We start from the raw sequence: 21,548 nt of genomic DNA, 5'->3' as shown, positions 1-21,548 counted from the left end.
TATATTTTTTCCAGAATTTAATTGCCCATAATTAATGGTGCATATAACACAGGAGTGCGTATTATACGCGAATGAATACGTCTTGTTTACATTGATCAATCGGAAGGTGTGCTAATTGGGATTGTTCACGTGCCAATATATTAGCAAATATCGCCGTGGGCGCTTAATAGAGCGGGGCGCTTATTACGTCGAATACGGTAATAATAATGTGCACTTATAATGTAGCAGTTCATGCTCAAAGCGCTACATTATACCCCGGTCAGTGCAGCAGTGAGCAATTTTCATTCTCAGCTTCCTTGGGAGTATACAACCCAAAGCTGCATATAAGACGCTAGAAGGTTACCATCTCATCCTACCGGGTACCCACTCACTGCTGGGTGAACAACACATGTGGTACACGTGCTTCAGTGTGGGGCAGGCCCGAAGCCCTAGAAACTCTCAGGAGTCAAGCTGCTTAACGTGGTCACCCACCCAACTACTCTCCGAGACCGACGTTGCTTAACTTCACCTGATTTGTGACCTGTGCGCTGTGCAGAGGACCACGTGCCACCACGACATGATATTTAGTGGGTTGTTTTATTTAAGTCAAATAGTGAGTGAGTGAGTGAGTGAGTGAGTGAGTATGGTTTTCGGCCGCTTTTAGCAATATTCCAGCAATTTCACGACAGGGGACATCAGAAATGGGCTTCACACATTGTACCCATGTCGGGAATCGAACCCGGGTCTTCGGCGTGGCGATCGAACGCTTTAACCACTAGGCTACCCGACCGCCCCTTTATGTCAAATAGGACGGTAGAGCGTTATTAAATATGATTATTGCGGGTTAAATACCGATCATGTTCCCAATTTGTTTAATACATATTTGTTTGTTTGTTGTGTAACGCCAGAGCTATATGACGGCGGTCTGTAAATAATCGAGTCTGGACCAGACAATCCAGTGATTGATATCATGATTATCGATCCAGGCAGTTAGGATACGATGACATGCATCATCCAAGCGAGCATGACCATCCCAACCCGTTAGTCGCCTCCTACGAAAAGCATAGTTGCCTCCTACGACAAGCATGGGTTACTGAAGACCTATTCTACCCCGGATCTTCACGGGTCTGTTTTATAAACGTTATCATTTATGTGCTAACGATGTATCTTCACTGAGCGTTCGTCGTCATGAAAGCAGCCCGGATTAACGTACCGGACGTTAAAATCGTCGCCAAAAACATCAGATAATGTTCCTATATCGAACACATGTACAGTTCTAATATACAGTTCGATGTATTCATACGCAACGGGGGCGGTCGGGTAGCTTGGAGGTTAAAGAGTTTGCTCGTCACGCCAAAGGTGAGGTGAGGTGAGGTGAAATTGGGTTTAACGTCGCGTCCAAGATTATTGCACTTATATAGCGACGTGCATGCACGTGTATGTGTGTGTGTGGCTGCTTGTACTAGTCCGGACTGATGCCGATTTATAGTGCTAGCTCACTGAGATACCATGCCGCAGTTTAACATGAATACCCCACTCAGACACAGTATACTGACTCCGAGCCGACCAGTCCTTGTTTTAGCCCCTTAATGCCGAGCGCCAGACAGGGTAACAACAAGTACAATCTTTTAACGTCTTTTTGTATGACGCGGCCCGGGATCGAACCCTGGACCTTCCGCTCTCCGGGCGGACGCTCTACCACAAGACCACGGAGGCGGTCCGTCACGCCAAAGACCCTGGTTCGATTCCCGACATGGTTACGTCGTGTGAAGCCCATTTCTGGTGTCCCCCGCCGTGATATTGCTGGAATATTGCTAAAAGCAGCGTAAAACCATACTCACTCACTCACTCATACGCACGGTTTTAGTGTGAAATGGTTTGTTAATTAAGAAGTATCAAATGAAATTTGATACCTTATTTTAATTCTGTTTTGACCATTCAGGATTAAGGATTCTTCAGTGTGATGGTAGAATTCATCTTTACCGCCATCAGACAACTCGAAGTGAGAACAGGGTCAAGTTTGACCTGACGGGCAAACGACCAAGCATCCCAACATCCTGACGTCTTGGTATCCGTAACGGCTGGCCCGCCGACTCTTAACGATTGTTACCGACGGACGCCTGGTGATGCTGGTCGTATACGTTTATGAGTACCAGTTTGGTGAGTGAGTGAGTGAGTGAGTGAGTTATGGATTTACGCGGCTTTTAGCAATATTCTCTTGCAATATCTCGGCACAAGACACCAGAAATGGGCCTCACACAATATAACCATTTGATGAATCACGAATTGTTCTCTTACATATGTCAATGTAGTCTCAGGAAGACGTAATTTAAGTTATAACGTTGCTAAATTATGATGTCACTATTGACATCATAATGTAAATGTATATATGCTGTTTCAAAGAAGTCATTGAAGAAGAAAATGAAATTATTTCTGTTTTCCATTGCATATATTAATCTAATTAAAACGAGAGAGAGACAATATATACATATTAAACACACACACTGCTGCCTTCACAATGTACATTGAATATTTGATTAAAATGCTGGACACACGTGAATCCATTAAAATGCAGATTAAGTGAAAATGGTTGCAATTGCCTTGCTAACACAAAAACATTCAACAATATGGCATTCATTTACCTGAACATACCAGCAATGTTTTCATTAAAGTGTTTCTTAATTTCTTTGTAAAACGGATTCAGTGATTCATCCACCAAAGACTTCACATCTCATCACACAATGTGCCGATTTTATACCTGTCGAATCTGTTAAAAAAATATAAAAAATATTATTATCTTTTTCATTTTTCTTACATGATTCAGTTTAATTTTCATTCCAACTGACAACACTTTTCAGGGATTAAAAAAAACACATATTATTTCGACCTCGGGCCCTTTTGTTTCGGAACACAAATCCGTTAACCAAGTAATTAAAACATAAGACCCAACACACAGACATTCAGAATGGGCAAAGGATGGCACTGACATATACAATCAGATCTCTTTTGAAAACGTCTATGAACAGAACGCACGACATTTTCTATTTTGTTCGACAACATATTGTTCTAAACGCGCGGCTTATTTAAGACAACGAAATCTAGGAAGGCATTGCTAGTTATGGATGCAATGAGTATTTGAGTTATGAATGCAATTGTTCTGTATCAGTACTCCACACACGTCATGAAAAGGTTAAAGTTATTTAGCACTATGGCGCCTCGTCCTCTTGGACTGTGAGCGTCCACTGTGATGGAGAAGATGATGGTTCCAAAGTCGCCCGATGATTGTTCAAGTATCAATATCAAAATAAAATGGCAACTGAAAAGAATTCAAGATATTCTCAGTCTATTTAGCTGCCTTCTTCCCTTTGCCTCTTGCTTTTTTAGTGGGTGTTTTTGTCTTCTTGGTTGGTTTGGATTTTTTAGCGGGTGTTTTTGTCTTTTTAGTTGGTTTGGCCTTTTTAGCTGCCGCTTTAGTGGTTTTGGTTTTGGTCTTTGATTTCTTTACAGCAGCTGCTTTTGTCTCTTTCGATGCGCGTTTACCCTTAGAGGGGACAGCTTTCTTGGGTGTCGTCTTCTTGGGAGTGTTCCGAATCTTTTGGACACCGCTGATGAGAAAATTACTTCTTTCAATTGTTCTGAAGTTTTCAGCTGCTTTCGTGGGCTTGTTCCACGCATAGTCAAATATTGCGTTGATGCGATTGACTGTTTCAAGGAAGAAGACGTTATCGGGCGGGTACACAGCCCTCCTGACATAGATCTGTGCTCCCCGTGCGACATTGCTGCTCACCGCGTCGAATGCGCTTTTTTTCCTCAACAGGAATGAATCCCATACCTGTTTGTTTTTGAAACCCTTTGTAAATTTAAACAGCGTCGTGTAGATGCGCTTACGGTGGATCGGAGGTCGTACGCCGAGTTCGTAGATAGCCTGGACGTCGTGCTTACGCTGGAACAGGTCTGACCTCACGTATCCGTTAGCTCCTCTGAATACCCGTCTGTTGTCGCGGACGGACTCTGGAAGGGGATAATGGGGCTTGTGTTTGAGTGGGTAGATGGCGCGTTTCCAATCCGTCCAGCCCATGTTCATCACTAGATCATCTTTGTCGTCGTTGTCGTTGAAGCGACGGATGAATTTCTCATCATCTACAGTTTCACGCAGGAACTTCTGAAATATAATATTAAAGTTGAATTAGATATCACTCAATCACTCAGTCTGATTCTTTGGGAAGGCTGTGCTTGCGCTACAATGACAGTGTACCCAACCTACCAAAGGAACCAAGATGTCAATCACTTTAAGGGGGTACCGCCATGCTGGGTTTGAACTCCTGTGGCGATTCAGGGTCAGATCCCCATGTATCCTATGAATGTCAAGAGCTGCCTAAAAGAAGAGTAACCCCGTGGTCAGTCAGTTACTTTGCTGTTTGCTTTGGAACGTCGGTTGTTCGATCACCCGCCGCGTCGTACAAGCACACACACACACACACGCACGCACGCACACCGGCATTAAACAACATGCACTCACGTACTTCTGACTTCTGAAACAATATGTTTGGTCTTCATACCTCAGATTTCTTTGCCTTTGCCTTCGTCTTGGGCTTTTTCGTTTTCTTTGCTCCTCCCTTTTTCTTTTCCGTTTTTGCTTTAGGTTTGGTTTTCCCAGCGCCCTTGACCTTCTTGGCCGCGCCTTTAGCCTTCACCATCGCTTTTAGTTTCTTCAGGGCTGTGACCTTCGAGCTGCCTGTTTTGGCCCCAAGCAAGGTCTCTGTGGGGATTTTCATTAAGGACGGGGATAATGTCAGCGAAGGAGGATCAGATTCATCTCTCAGCGTCCCGAACAATCCCTCCAGATCCTTATTGATGGCCCCTCCCCCGTGGCGTCCCCGGACTTCATCCTCGTATGCCTGTAACACACAACAAGGAACTCTCTATGTCTAGGTGTCACGTTACACTGATCTATACTGCAGCATCACATACAGCCACCCACCCTCACATATCCACATCACAGCTAACCACCCTTACATACCTACATCACAGCTGTACATCCCTTACATACCCACATCACAGCTAACCACCCTCACATACCCACATCATAGCTGACCAGCTCTTACATACCCACATCACAGCTGACAGCTCTTACATACCCACATCACAGCTCCCCACCCTTACATACCCACATCACAGCTAACCACCCTTACATGCCCACATCACAGCTAACCACCCTTACATACCCACATCACAGCTCCCCACCCTTATATACCCACATCACAGCTAACCACCCTTACATACCCACATCACAGCTCACCACCCTTACATACCCGCATCACAGTTAACCCACCCTTACATACCCACTTCACAGCTAACCACCCTTACATACCCACATCACAGCTAACCACCCTTACATGCCCACATCACAGCTAACCAACCTTACATACCCACATCACAGCTAACCATCCTTACATACCCACATCACAGCTAACCATCCTTACATGCCCACATCACAGCTTACAACCCTTACATACCCACATCACAGTTAACCACCCCTAAAATACCCACATCACAGCTCACCACCCTTACATACCCACATCACAGCTCACCACCCTTACATACCCACATCACAGCTCACCACCCTTACATACCCACATCACAGCTCACCACCCTTACATACCCACATCACAGCTCACCACCCTTACATACCCACATCACAGTTAACCACCCCTAAAATACCCACATCACAGCTCACCACCCTTACATACCCACATCACAGCTCACCACCCTTACATACCCACATCACAGCTCACCACCCTTACATACCCACATCACAGCTCACCACCCTTACATACCCACATCACAGCTCACCACCCTTACATACCCACATCACAGCTAACCATCCTTACATGCCCACATCACAGCTAACAACCCTTACATACCCACATCACAGCTCACCACCCTTACATACCCACATCACAGTTAACCCACCCTTACATGCCCACATCACAGCTAACAACCCTTACATACCCACATCACAGTTAACCACCCCTAAAATACCCACATCACAGCTCACCACCCTTACATACCCACATCACAGCTCACCACCCTTACATACCCACATCACAGCTAACCACCCTTACATACCCACATCACAGCTAACCACCCTTACATACCCACATCACAGCTCACCACCCTTACATACCCACATCACAGCTCACCACCCTCACATACCCACATCACAGCTAACCACCCTTACATACCCACATCACAGTTAACCATCCTTACATACCCACATCACAGCTAACCACCCTTACATACCCACATCACAGCTAACCACCCTTACATACCCACATCACAGCTCACCACCCTCACATACCCACATCACAGTTAACCCACCCTTATAAAACCATATCACCATATCTAACCACCCTTGCATACACAGATCACCTGTGTAGCTGGAATAACGTGATGCGAAGTATCAATTCACTCACCCCGAGGAGGTCCGCTCCCCTCTCCCTGTAGCAGATAGCCATGATCATGTCGAAGATGTTAGAGAACTGATCCAGTAGCAAGTGGCGACCCAGAGTGATGCGGGCCATTTGTCCCCAAAATTCGTCTGCATCCGTGATTCCCCCAGTCTGCACGCCATAGATGCGGACTCCCTGCACGAGGGAACGTGATAATTTGTTAACCAACTGGTTTGTCCTGAATTAATGTATAATATGCAATAGGAAATTTAGAATATGGGTTACATTTCTTACCCAAAAGCACAAGTAACGAACTTCAAATTTAATAGGGAACACGATAACAGTTAGTATTCCCTTCATTGTGTGCGTGACGTGTATATCCCACATACCATATCTCTCAGAGCCCTGCACTCTGTCTTCCAGTCAATGTTCTCCTCATTCTGAGGATCATCCGCCTCGTGGGGGGTGGCGTCCCCGATCATCACCAGGGAACGCTGACTCCCTGGAGTCCAGGACAGAACGCTCTGACAGCGCCTCAACACCACTTCGTAGGCCTCGGGGAAGTCACCACCTCCGGTAGGCTTCACGTCTCTTATGAACTTGCAGATCTCGGGGGTGGAAGCGCCGAAGTCGATCCACTGAACAACGTAGTTGCTTGCGTCGCAGTAGTCGCCATGGGCGAAGATGGCGATACGAATGCCAGGGATATCTGCTTGGAGACGCTGAACCATGTCCTGGATTTGGCTTCGAACCTGCTCCAGACATCTGACAAAACACAACACCGTTTCAGCAAAGTCATTTGTACTATTTATGATAAAATGATAGAAGCAGGTCTGTGTCCGGTGAAGCCATTTTTCAGCTATACTTTTAATAAATACAATCCGTTGATTAGGGACAGATTATATCTGAAAATACATACACGTGTGTCTAGATAATCACTGGGCAGGTTATTCTTCAGGCACGCGTCAAACAGGATTATATTTAGGCAGTTCATAGATGGGATTATCTTTTTGGTAAAAGATCTTACGCCCAACAGAAGGAAAGTACATGGGAGGCCAGCTCTCACCTCATCATGGAGCCTGTCGTGTCAAATGAGAAGACGATCTCCATGAGTCCCCCAGGTGGAAGGGGGATGTCCACTACGACTGCACCGTCACCATCCTCGTCATCATCAGCAGCTGCAGCTGCAGCTTCTTCAGCGGCGGCACTGATGAGGCTGGCAGACTTCTCCTTCGTCAGCGATGGTTTGGACAGAGACTTACTGAGACTGAGAACCTTCTCCAAAGCGACTCCAGTCTCGGACCCCGCTTTCGACGACTTGGACTTGGACGACGACTTGCTGAGAGATGGGACGTCTCCCCCGCCGATGACGATGCTGCCTCCTCTGCTGATGCTCTTACAGATGAGGGGCGTCTTGGTACTGGTGGATGTCTTGGACAATTCCTTGCTTATTGCAGCAGGTGCTTCAGAGAAACTGGTGGTGCGACCGACAGTTGACCCTGAAGCAAGCCGGGTCAAGGTCGTAACTCTATCGTCACCTTCAACGATGGAGGCGGTTTTAGGCAGTGAAGGGGCAGTAACGACCTCGCCTACAACAACAGACCCTTTCTTTGACAAACTCTTCTTGCCAGAGAGAGGTGAAGCCGACTCGGGTTCTTTATCTTCGAGGGTAAGGGTGGGGGCCCTTCTCAATCCCGGGGGAGGGGACGCGTCTCCTGATCCTCCGGGGCTGGCGCTTTCTTTCGTCGTTTTTCTTTTAAGACTTGGCCATTTTGGTAGAGGCAGCGGTGGTCGGATGGTGGATTTCTCCCTGACAGGTTTCACTGTGGTGGACGTTCGCTGTTTGGTCAGTTTACTGACCGGTTCATAAGGCGAAGCCCGTGATGCCTTACGTTTAATCCCCGGCATGATGCTAGGTTACCTACAACACAGAGAGGCGGAATTACCTGATGCAGACTAACGAGTGTATTAAAATAACAAAAACCACGTTATTTTCTAGACCGTCCACGAAATCCCACCAAGATATCAATAATTCTTCACACAACTTATTGTTTACTCTAGATAATATATATGGCTTATTCTTCCGGCTATTGATATCGTACACAATTTAACCGTTTGTTAAAAGGGTATTTAAAAAGAATATAAAACTCCATTTAGAATGAGTTGTAAAGGCTAGTCTTATCGTCGAATTCTTTTGAAATTGTATGACTTCTCTTATTTTGGGGCATTTAATCCCACCATCTAAAGTATCACATACTATTTGTGATCTTTTCATTTTGTCCGGTTTATTTCACCACAAGAATTTGAAACATTTTGGTTGAAATTTATCAACTATTATTTGGGGTGGAATTGGAGTAGATGAGAATAGATTATTTAGTTTGGGTAAATAGGGTAAGAATAGAGTTCCGACAAAAATTGTTTGGTGTCTTATTGACAACATTATCTTCCCGAGGCAAGAGAGTTAACTGACTTTAAAAGTCCAGTTTCCACCCTTGCCGAACTGGGCTGGAATTATTGGGCTCGATCGTAGCGCCACCAGTGGTTATTACGAGTTATGTCCCTTCTCAGCCTCTCCTATAGACCAATCAGATTCCACCACTTGCGTCTGTTTCAAACAGAACGGTGGCGCCCAGTCAAGACGATCTGATCGTTCATCCAGATCCATGTTGTGATAAAACGGGTCTTACATCGCGAAGTCCATCAAATCACGCGGGCACCTTTATTAAAAACATGAAAAGGTTTGGAAAATATCTGTTGACAACGAGTTGGCGGTGCACGTGCTTTGCAAAAACTGCAATCGACCGAAATCTGCGCGACATTTTACGAACCGGATTTCGATTTCGTTGCGCGATTTTGATTGGACAATGCAAAGACTCGTTAGTCCAGTCAAAATGTAACTCCATAATCCCAGCCTAGTTCGGCAAGGGTGGAAACTGGACTTTTATAGTCAGTTAACTCTCTTGCCTCGGGAAGATGTGACAACATTGACATCAGGGTCTCACATTGCTTGAATCTGTTTTCGTAGTTAATATCCACCATATCATCCATATCAAGACAGACTTATGTGCCCAATAATTCAAAAGCTTCCTCTATCCAGCCTAATTTCCATTTCGAGCGGAGTTTCATTTTTTTTATCTTTTCTTTGACCCAATCCATGTTAACTTTGTCTTATCTATGTTTACTTTTAAACCTGAAAAGCACGCGAAGAATGTACATACAGAACACCGTACAGGCGTTGTTCAGAACCATCAAGTGAGCAGGATGTGTCGTCTGCATATTGTGCTAGGAGATGTTCAATGTCACCAGTTCTTATTCCCTTTATATGCTGGTTATTTCCTATAAGTATTGCTAGTATTCCTACACAAAGGATGAATATATAGGGTGATAAGGGATCTCCTTGGCAGCATCCTTCTTGATATGTCAAAGAATGAGAAACCAAAACCATTGTCAAGAACTCCTGATTGTATTCCATTGTAGAAAGTACGTATCCGTTGTTTAACTCTCCAGGAACTCGGTATTTCTTTTATGAAAATCCAATCGACAGTATCGATTGCTTTTTTCAAAATCGATATTTTCATATACATTGTATTTCTAAAACAAACTTGGCTTTCAAGATAAATACTATAATGCACAGATGCCAAGATATGATATGTTATGTCGGACTGTTCACTCAAAGACAATTCTTAGTTCTGTCAAAGTAACGAAATAAGTAAAACCAACCATGTCCTCACAATAGAACAATGATTATTTCGGGAAGCAAAGCATGAATGGCTGCTGTATGCATGACATGTATGCTGCTATTTGAATTACAATATCAAAAACCGCCTCCGTGGTCTAGTGGTAGAGCGTCCGCCCGGAGAGCGGAAGGTCCAGGGTTCAATCCCTGGCCGCGTCATACCAAAAGACGTTAAAAGATGGTACTTGTTGTTACCCTGTCTGGCGCTCGACATTAAGGGGTTAAAACAAGGACTGGTCGGCTCGGAGTCAGTATACTGTGTCTGAGTGGGGTATTCATGTTAAACTGCGGCATGGTATCTCAGTGGGCTAGCACTATAAATCGGCATCAGTCCGGACTAGTTCAAGCAGCCACACAAACACACACACGTACACGCAGGTCGCTATATAAGTGCAATAATCTTGGACGCGACGTTAAACCCTATTTCACCTCACCTCACCTCACCTCACCTCACAATATCAAAAATAGGCGGCCTGGACGCCTTAGGTGCCGCAATTGGCTGTGCAGAGTTGCGTCCCTTGTGCTTTCCTAGATTTGTCAGCACCATACCCGTGTTCCTTTCTTACATTCATGTGTTAAACGTCTACATTTTCACCAAGCATCACTTCGGTATCACTCATATTAAACTGACACGATGTGATATAACTGAAATACTGTTCAAAGCGGCGTTATTCCCAATTCACTTACCCACTGTTTGGACTCGAGTGTAATGTTTCTCGTAATGCATGACCGAACCTGCTTAGGTCCCTTTGATCGTCTAGTTTGTAACTACTTGAAACCGGTTCGTCTACTGAGTATGTGCTCGTATATAAATAGGTCGTCATTTGCCTCCTAACGATCACGCAACCGAGACAAACCGATGTCCTGCTTTGGGACCGCCTATTTGGTATTCAGGGGTGGTGGGTGGCGTAGTTGTTTCTACACTGGGTGTCTTTAAAAACAATATGTTGAGGGTACAAAACAAAGTGCGTCCTTTCAGTGATAACAAAAATAGTTTGTCTTGTATTACTGCCCGAGAGAACAGTGTGTGTGTGTGTGTGTGTGTGTGTGTGTGTGTGTGTGTGAGAGAGAGAGAGAGAGAGGGGGGGGGGGGGGGGGGGGGAGGGGGGGGAGACTGCCTAAACAACGGCCATCCGTCATGCCCGAGAAGTTCTCACCCTGGATACACACAGTGCTAGATATTGTGTGTGTGTGTGTGTGTGTGTGTGTGTGTGTGTGTGTGTGTGTGTGTGTGTGTGTGTGTGTGTGTGTGTGTGTGTCTGTGTGTGTGTGCGTCTGTGTGTGTGTGCGTCTGTGTGTGTGGCTAACATTCCAGACTCGCTACTGCATGTTCGTCATGTTCCGCTACGCCTTCCATCCTCTATCTGCGGATTAATATAAATCACCATATTCGTCGGATTATATGCAAAGTAGCTAAGACAGATTGTGTATTTCATAGGAAGTCACCGCTAATCCAACTGATCACATTTTTAATGATCAACAAAATTTCTTGGGTTTCTGGCAATGATTTATCGGTGTATTTTTCTTCGTTATAAACGTAGTTTACTGCATACCCATACCTGTACATCCCTGTTATGTCGGAATGAACAAAAACTGACAGCAAATACAAGGTGGATGTACACAGTGTTTTTGATGTGCTCTCTAACATATTGGGATTTACGACGATGTAGTGAGGTGAGGTGAGGTGAAATGGGGTTTAACGTCGCGTCCAAGATTATTGCACTTATATTGCACGTGTGTGTGTGTCTGTGTGTGTGTGTAGCTGCTTGTACTAGTCCGGACTGATGCCGATTTATAGAGCTAGCTTACTGAGATACCATGCCGCAGTTTAACATGAATACCCTACTCAGACACATGTGGTATACTGACTCCGACCCGACCAGTCCTTGTTTAAGCCCTTTAATGCCTTAATGAGCGCCAGACAGGGTAACAACAAGTACCATCTTTTAACGTCTTTCGGTATGAAGCGGCCGGGGATCGAACCCCGGACCTTCCGCTCTCCGGGCGGACGCTCTACCACTAGACCACGGAGGCGGTCCGATGAAGTGTGGGGAATGTGTAGTAGATCAATACATTACGGCCCGCATCCATCACTCCCTTCACGCCGGGATGTTCTATATGCGTGTATAGTTAGCGGACATCTCGACAAGACGCCGTCTTCGCTGCCTGGTTCCCCGCGTATGAAAGTATTAATCATTAACGAGCATATGCAGAAAAAGAAATATAATTGCCAGTGTTAATATCGAGGTGCATGTCGGAAACGCATTATCGTGAAATCGCCAACACACCCTGAACACATCAACATTTTAAAACGGAGGTCGTGTATCAGTTGGCAAGGTAACCGGCTCATTGGTATTTGAAGGTATTACATAACCCAAAACCACTGCACCCGCATGTTAAACTATACACATAAAAAAAAAATGAAAATCAAACAAACAAAAATAATATAGGTCAGGATGACATCGCTTCTGCTACGCCCTTCTATACAGAGAGGCAGTGCGTATTTATCAGTGAGCCACTGACTTACCTGTTTTAGCATACCGACTGTCAGCACATACAGCACTCACCTTGTTCTTTCCGTTAAACCTCTGCTCCCGTGTCCCGTATATGATGCACCTGTGGTTATATATACTATATATGTATTTTTCAAATTGCCAGTCAGCTTAGGTATGTCACAATAGAACACGTTCGCAAGTCTGGGCTTGATGGCATTGCTCAAAGGAGACGGTAAAGCCCCGTTATAGCGCGTGATCGCTGTCCATCGTATATAGTATCTGGTTGTTTTATCTACCGTGAGTTGGTTTTTTTGCGGTGTATGGAATTTTGATAGGAGATCTGTATGTTTTTTCATGACCGCAAATGAAATGAAGGGAGCATTAGTTGATGAATAAATTGCTTTAAAAGGAGACAATCTAGTAAATCGTCTCGAAATGTGAGCTGTTCGACCAAGGTCGTTTGTATAGCGCATGTGCAGTGCCTGTGACTGACATATTACGTCACTCTTTGAGCAGAAGATATTCTACATAATATATTATAGATGATATTATTTAAGAAATATACGACGATTTGGGATTGTTTATCGGACAGTTAAACACTGCGGGGAGAATAGACCATGACGGGCGTACGATAAACAACGACCACGAGTGTCTTATATGATTAGTGAATCTCACCCGAGTGTCTTTTAATTGATATCAAATATATCACAACACGAGTTGATAAAAGTGGGAAAACTCCGAGGCTTGTAGAGGGTTTTTTCCACTTTTATCAACGAGTGTTGATATATTTGATATAAAAAACACGAGGGTGAGATTTTATTTATCATCCATCATCATTCTTCCAACTTTTTCAGTTTGTAGAAAGTAATAAGCAGTGTCTTAAGTGTAAAAAGTACTGCTAACAGCTTCAGTAGCAGAGCCATAAGTGATGTCATTTGATTGTGACGTCATGGTAACCAATGACGTCACATTGGTCTGCAAAGCATTGTAAGGAGAACATTTAGGAGAGCTATGACGTCACACATACACACACACACACACACACACACACACACACACAAACACACACACATATATATATATATATATATATATATATATATATATATATATGATGACACGCTGAATAGAACCCGATCTCGGCAGTGTTGGACACGCCCATTTTACGAACAGGTGGGTGATGTAGGGTGAAATTGGGTCCAAGATTATTGCACTTGTATAGCGACGTGCATGTACGCGTGTGCGTGTGTGTGGCTGCTTGTACTAGTCCGGACTGATGCCGATTTATAGTGCTAGCTCACTGAGATACCATGCCGCAGTTTAACATGAATACCCTACTCAGACACAGTATACAGAACGCCAGAGCGGAAGGTCCGGGGTTCGATACCCGACCGCGTCATACCAAAAGACGTTAAAAGATGGTACTTGTTGTTACCCTGTCTGGCGCTCGGCATTAAGGGCTAAAACAAGGACTGGTCGGCTCGGAGTCAGTATACTGTGTCTGAGTAGGGTATTCATGTTAAACTGCGGCATGGTATCTCAGTGAGCTAGCACTATAAATCGGCATCAGTCCGGACTAGTACAAGCAGCCACACAAACACACACACGTACATGCACGTCGCTGTATAAGTGCAATAATCTTGGACGCGACGTTAAACCCCATTTCACCTCCCCTCATAGCAACCACACATAAAAAGGGCACACACACACACACACACACACACACACACACACACACACACTAGTGCATATAAGTGCATTATTTGGGGATATATTTTCAACAACAATAACACAGATTGTTTCGCGAATGTTATGCATTCATTATGTTTTATGTTAAAGGCAGATTGAGCCTGTTGTAGATTTCTTATTGTTCTTCTACTGCTTTTCACCAAGACGTTGTCTTTAGAATTACTCACGGCATTGTGATATATATACAAATTATCACAATGAATGCTCCCTAAAAGGTGACGTAATTGTAGGTCATCTTGACTGAAGCATTTTGATGGGTAAACTTATTATTTCAATATCTAAATAATGTCACGTACTAAAATGCCCAAATTGCAGCGTCATTTATGTACACACTGCTTCGGCAATATTCGTTTAAATCAGCTCCCATCGGAAATAGAAAACTCACGTGATTTGTCACATGACACAAAAGGCTAAAGATGGCGGCGTATGCAATGTGAGTATTTCATTAGTGACACAAAATTATCTTTAATAAACAGGAAGAGTTCATGAGATGTTGTCATTTGAACAGTCTACCGATTAACAACATCTGCGTGAACTGGAAAGTTAATTGTACATGTCTGTTTCATTAGGTGGTAATATTCACGAGCAATCTTACAAATACATCGTCATCTGGAAGTAATTGTTACAACGCCCCTTGAAGAGGAGAAAAAAATGATTTTCTTATTGAGTAAATATGTAATTTTCATTGTTAGGTATTTTTGTTTGTTTACATGTTTACTTTGAAAAGAATTTGAAAACAAATGAAACGTCAATGTTAACATACATACGTTTTCTGATGATATGTTGATAAACCAAAATATTGACATATCATCATTGATATCTTTAATGTCTTTACCTCTGTATCTTCCATTACAACAAACACATGTGTTAAAATATTTGGAGAATTAATACAGTGACATCATACTGTCAGAAATTAATTTATTTTGCTGAAATGTAGATTTCTTTATTTTTCTTTACCACTGATGGCTTTGGGCCTGTAATAATATGCTGTATGTTTGAAGTGAGTATGGGAAAATGTGGACTAGAAGATATATCCAGTACACATTAATTATCAAGCCTGATCATCATGTTAACTTTTTATCCTGAAATTGTATGTATTTTGTAAAATGTTATTTTTTTTATTTTCAGAAGAACACAGTGACATCTATGTGTTACATTTAATTGAGGAATATTGCGTGTATAGATGACGATCATGAATAGTAAGGGCTTTAATGTCCCGGGAATTCCACCCGACCTGCGGCGTGAAGAAACTGTAATGCAAATAGCAGATTCTCTGGACTATTTAGACAAAGTAGCAAATGACATCTTTAACAGGATTAACAGTCGTGTAGCAGACAACAAAGCAAGACTGCAAAAAGTGAATGACAGAGTGAACTTGGCACATGCCAGAGTAGAGAAATTGAAAGGCAGCAATAAGGCCACCAAGGTGTTTGCTTGTGCTAAGTACCCAGCTGGGGACGGGATTGAGGACTATAAATCGTTATTCAAAGACACGGCTGGTCTGAAGGAACCCAAACACAGTCACTACAGGTTACAAGCCAAACATCAAGTTGTAGATGATAGAGTTATTCGAGAGAAGCTCCTCTACTATAATGTTCACCTGGACTTAAAGCGGAAGAAGAAAATCGGGGAAGATAAGGAAGAGGGACTTGGGGGACTGCCCAAAGTCCTACCCTCCGTCAGCTCTCTGCTTCTCTTTAATACCTCAGAAAACCCGTAAGTGGGAGTGACGTTCCTGTGTTTGATTATTGATTATGCACAACTAATGTAACAATTGAACATTATTGTAGTTCAGTTGATTGAGGGAGATTTGATATCAAAGGTTAATTTTGGATGCTCAACTGTGATAAATCTATACCTTGTATGTTAATTATTAAATACAAACATATAAGTGATATGAAACAAAAAAAGATATTTTACTAAAAGCAAATAATATTTATATCCTGAAAAATTCTCAAACTATTATTTACACTTCGTCATGATATGAGCTTAGTCATAAATTACGCATGGCATGAGAAACCAAAGTAAGGCTAGTTTATGTCCATCATGGCAGGGAAATGTTTCTGACTACGGTTAACCTGTGTGGCTGCTGAAGTGTTTATGGTGTTAGAGTCTCTAGGCATAATCTTATGATAACACAAAATAGCATTTAACATGTGATAGTGATGTTGGGAGACCTCATTGCAGGCATGAAGTTTCCACGTTTCATGATGCCTGTTATTTCACTCCTAGGTACAAGAAGTATGTTATGCTAGACCCCCTAGGCGTGGTGACCAAGACGCGGGCAGCCATTGAGGAAGAGGAGGCGGGACTAGCAGATGCTCCCAGCACTATCGTACAGCGTGAGGAGCTTCAGAGACAGGCCGCAGAAAGCTTCTTCTACATCCCTGACATCGGCACTGTCCCAGAAATAGCTGTACCCGATTTCCTACCTAATCTCCTGGGTATGTTCCATTGATCATTTGATGATGATGATGATGATGATGATGATGATGTACTGTGATGAACTGCAGATGCTTGACTGGGTTTCGAGCAAATCTCACACAAATTATTTCCTGGAAATATTGGATTGCAGCTCATTAGGGGCTATCTGCCTGATTAATGAACAATTTCTTGAATTTCAAACTTCAGTTGTTAAAAAACTAATTCATTGTTTTAAAATTTGGTATGAAATTGTCAATAATCATGATTATTATAAAATATTCTTGAGGGACCCAAAACCTTTCATTTGTATTCCTTGATTAGGTATCAATAACATGGTGAGGATGAATATTACATTGTACAATTAATAAGTCTTGACAAGGTCAATATGTGACAACAAGAACTCAAGGACCCAACCCCCGAGGTGGTCTGTCCTGTCCTGGCAGGGACCCAACCCCTGAGGTGGTCTGTCCTGTACTGGCAGGGACCCAACCCCTGAGGTGGTCTGTCCTGTCCTGGCAGGGACCCAACCCCCGAGGTGGTCTGTCCTGTCCTGGCAGGGACCCAACCCCCGAGGTGGTCTGTCCTGTCCTGGCAGGGACCCAACCCCTGAGGTGGTCTGTCCTGTCCTGGCAGGGACCCTACCCCCGAGGTGGTCTGTCCTGTCCTGGCAGGGACCCAACCCCCGAGGTGGTCTGTCCTGTCCTGGCAGGGACCCAACCCCCGAGGTGGTCTGTCCTGTCCTGGCAGGGACCCAACCCCCGAGGTGGTCTGTCCTGTCCTGGCAGGGACCCAACCCCTGAGGTGGTCTGTCCTGTCCTGGCAGGGACCCTACCCCTGAGGTGGTCTGTCCTGTCCTGGCAGGGACCCAACCCCTGAGGTGGTCTGTCCTGTCCTGGCAGGGACCCAACCCCCGAGGTGGTCTGTCCTGTCCTGGCAGGGACCCAACCCCTGAGGTGGTCTGTCCTGTCCTGGCAGACCACTGAAGGGGTCGGGTCCTCCGGTCTTTGTTTTTGCATAGTGACATCATCAAGAGTAATCATTCGTTTTCTTATACCGAAATTCACTTTAAAGTTTATGAAGTCTTTAAACCACCCTCTGTTTCATGCGAACCATGAAATATCCATACCAGTTGCCATGTTCATGTTTTCTAGCAGATGAGTCAATATTCATCACATGACAAGTCAATAATGATCATTTGATGAGTCAACATTCAAGATCAAATGTCAGTCACATAATTTGGGGGTCTACATTGAAATGTATTGTTTTGTCACATGGTTCAGATGAACCAATGGAATTGCAAGATTCTTAATAGAGGTATAACAATACATTTTCATTGGTATCCTTTGCTCTCAGGTACAAGATGGTTTGAACATAGAGTGCTGTTATGGGGAATGGAATAATGAGTGTTTTATATTTCAGGTGTTGCTGATGATCTGTCATTCAGTGCAGACCAGGGTCCATCGATTGCTCCTTCTGTTCTGGCCTCCAACATTCCTGAATTGCCCTCCGTGGACCTACCTGAGGCTGTACCACCTGGGCCTGCAGCCCTTGGGGGTGATGCTCCTCCTCCACCCCCTGCACCACCAGGACCACCACCCCCAGGTCCACCTCCATCAGCACCACCACCCCCACCTCCACCACCCCCGCCTAGTGACGGTGGTGCTCCCCCTCCTCCTCCTCCTCCTCCACCTCCACCACCCCCAGCTCCTCCAAGTAATGACCTTAGCTCTGCTCCGGCCGAGATAGCAGCACCTTCTGATGGGCGAGCAAGTCTCTTGGATTCCATACGCAAGGCTGGAGGTGCAGGGAAGGCTAAACTGAAGAATGTGAAAGATAAGAAGAAAGAATCCAAGAAGAAGAAACAAGAGGAGAAGTCGACTGGCGGAGGGGGAGGGGGAGGCGGAGGCGGTGGAGACCTCATGTCAGATCTGTTTGCCAAACTGACCATGAGGCGTAAAGGCATCTCGGGGACAGTCAAGCCAGGCGCAGCTGGAGGGGGCGGAGGAGAGAAGGCAGAGTCTTCTTCTAATGGAGGAGGGGGAGGAGTGATGGACAAGATCTCCTCGATGATTCCTCCCCCACCCAAACCTGGGGATGGTGCTGCAGAAGCTGAAGACGACTGGGAGTAGAGCCATGTTTAATGTCAATCACTGGGAAGCCATACGCGATGAAATGATACAAGTACATACGTGCAAACAATGTGTATTACACAAAACTTTCTTCATTTCTTGGTTTTCTTCTTGCAATGAAGGCATAAAACTAATCATTTTATAAAACAAATAATTATTTAAAAATTTGTTTTTTAAATATGTTTCTTAAATTTCTTTACATAGTACTGTGAAACCATGTTATCGGCGTGGCACTGGTATCAGTAACATTATAAGTATTATGAATCATGCTGTGTAATATAATTTAATCTGTTATTATGTACAGATAATAATTCTTGTAAAGACACACTGAGGGTTTCACTGGTAAAGTTTATGATTTGCACTTGACGGATTAGAAAGAATCTGTATACCGTATTCGACGTAATAAGTGCCCCAGTCTTATAAGCGCCCATGGCGATATTTGCTAATATATTGCCTACTGAACAATCTCAATTAGCACCCCTTCCAATTGATCAATGTACACAACACTTATTTATTCGTGTATAATACGCACTCGTATGTTATATGCACCCTTAATTATGGGAAATTAAATTCTGGAAAAATATATCTGTCGTATATAAACATTTCAGGCTGTCAGCATAAACCACGAAATTTACGATCTTTCAAATCTGTATTTTTTCACCAAAATAATATTCTAATAAGAGTCCCCTTTTTCTAATTTTGAGAGTGCCCTGGGCGCTTATTACGTCGAATACGGTAGCTTGAATTTCTCAAATCAATAATTGTTGGACAATTGAAATACTTCCTGAAACTTCACTTCCTTTACCATGAAGATAAAGGTTGTAATTGACAGGTTAAGTTGACAGTCAAGTATTCAATAGTGATACCTGTCAGTGCAGCCCTGTATGAAATTAATATTGAGCCATGTTATTGTGGGATGACAAGATTGCTTCACCTCAGACTAATGCATATCTGTCAAAATGGCACAAATCGTTTGTCATCTGTGTAATGAATGTTCAGTGCTCAAACATTGAAACTGTTAATGTTAATTGTTACACACTGAAATTTTATCTTTTATGTCAGATTGTTATTTTGATATAGGGAAGGTAAAGAGTATCTACATATAAAGAGGACCTGTTAAGTGTGGGTTATAGTTACAGTTTGCCTTCATTACCGTACTTAACAGCTTTAAAACATTTCAGAATTGTTATGATGATCAACTTGTCTGTATTTTTCTCTGATGGAAAAATATCAAATACATTATATCTTGATGCAAAATCAGACTTCCAAGTTTTTATCCTTTAGATTTCTGTCTCTAGATTGCCCTGTACAAAGAGATGTATAGAGAATCTCAATCAAGTGTCTTTTGATGTTAAAATATATCAACACAAAGTAATAACTTAAATAAGAGTTAAAAACTCAGAGGCTTGACAAACTTTAAACTTTATCGACTGTTGATAAATTTTCATATGAAAAGATACAAGGGTGAGATTAAATTGATCGTCCCAAATCATTCTTCAAACTTTTCAAGTTTGTAAACAGTAAAAACCAGTCTCTTGAGCTTAAAAAGTACAACTAGCCAGCTTCAGTGGTAGAGAGATTAGCGAAGTCATTTGATTGTGACGTCATGGTAACCAATGACATCACAATGGCTTACTAAGCATTATGATGTGTATTCATTGCAGCAATATCTCCGAGCTGATAACATTTGATCAAACCGAGCTGATAACATTTGATCAAACCGAGCTGATAACATTTGATCAAACCGAGCTGATAACATTTGATCAAACCGAGCTGATAACATTTGATCAAACCAAGAAGTCACTCAGGTGACAATTGGCTAAAAAGAGCTTGATTTCAAATCTGTATCTATACACACTCAGAATCAGATCTTAGTGCTCGCTACTAATACACAAACTTTAGTGAGAACTAAAATCTGAATTTAATTAGATTGGTATCTATACATTAAAAATGTCGCAATTTATTAACTGCCAAAAAAAAGTCTGTTTAAGAATGGCCTGATTTCAGTACAAGTCATGGTCTTAGTTGGGAATGAGGAGATGATGATGATGATGATGATGATGATGATAGTGATAATGATATTTACTGTTATCCTGTAAGAGGCGACTAACGGGATCAGGTTGTCAGGGTCGTTGACTTGGTTCATGCATGTCATCGTATCCCAATTGCATGGATCGATGCTCATGTTGTCAATCACTGGATTGTCTGGTCCAGACTTGATTATTTACAGACCACTGTCATATAGCTGGAATATTGCTGAGTGTGGTGTTAAACAACAAACAAACAAACAAACATCAGTGATGCTGTGCTATCAATAGTATCTATGGGCATAATAGATGAAAGCATACCATGGGTCACGTACTTCATTTGTTATCCTCCTTCCACATTTAGCTGACATGCCGTGATATAACTGGAATACCATCCAAAACCAATCGTTCATTTGTTGTAAAAAATAACCTTGCAAGAGACGAGGGGATCCATTGAGAAAAAACAAATCCTTTCATATCAGACAATAATCAGAATTACCCCCCTTACTCCCTGACATGTTCTGCGTTTCCTGGGACTTGGCTTCATTGTAGGCTTA

At 43.2% G+C, this 21,548-nt stretch overlaps 2 protein-coding genes across 4 annotated transcripts; one reads left to right on the top strand and one right to left on the bottom strand.

Annotated features, from left to right (window-relative positions):
• Window positions 1–2,409: 2,409 nt before the first annotated feature.
• LOC124116601 lies at window positions 2,410–12,930 on the bottom strand. 3 transcript variants are annotated; one of them, XM_046477999.2, is made up of 6 exons: window positions 12,695–12,930; window positions 7,498–8,352; window positions 6,821–7,196; window positions 6,456–6,626; window positions 4,539–4,877; window positions 2,410–4,141 (listed from the first exon to the last, which is right to left on the bottom strand). In XM_046477999.2, the coding sequence occupies exons 2-6, from the start codon at window positions 8,337–8,339 to the stop codon at window positions 3,323–3,325; spliced, it is 2,547 nt and encodes an 848-aa protein (XP_046333955.2). In that variant the 5' UTR covers window positions 8,340–8,352; window positions 12,695–12,930; the 3' UTR covers window positions 2,410–3,322. The 3 variants fall into 3 exon arrangements, with proteins under 3 accessions (XP_046333955.2, XP_046333954.2, XP_046333956.2); XM_046477998.2 differs by having other exon boundaries at window positions 12,735–12,929; XM_046478000.2 differs by lacking the exon at window positions 12,695–12,930 and adding an exon at window positions 10,855–10,936.
• Window positions 12,931–14,705: 1,775 nt separating this feature from the next.
• LOC124117367 (WASH complex subunit 1-like) lies at window positions 14,706–19,474 on the top strand. The gene is made up of 4 exons (XM_046479193.2): window positions 14,706–14,844; window positions 15,540–16,127; window positions 16,644–16,855; window positions 18,255–19,474. Exons 2-4 carry the CDS (start codon window positions 15,595–15,597, stop codon window positions 18,962–18,964), a joined length of 1,455 nt encoding a protein of 484 aa, XP_046335149.2. The 5' UTR covers window positions 14,706–14,844; window positions 15,540–15,594; the 3' UTR covers window positions 18,965–19,474.
• Window positions 19,475–21,548: the final 2,074 nt, after the last annotated feature.

The sequence above is a fragment of the Haliotis rufescens genome, unplaced genomic scaffold, assembly GCF_023055435.1.
Source record: "Haliotis rufescens isolate VD_foot unplaced genomic scaffold, xgHalRufe1.0.p SCAF_22, whole genome shotgun sequence".
NCBI lineage: Eukaryota > Metazoa > Mollusca > Gastropoda > Lepetellida > Haliotidae > Haliotis > Haliotis rufescens.
This window is presented reverse-complemented; position numbering and strand designations above follow the sequence as displayed.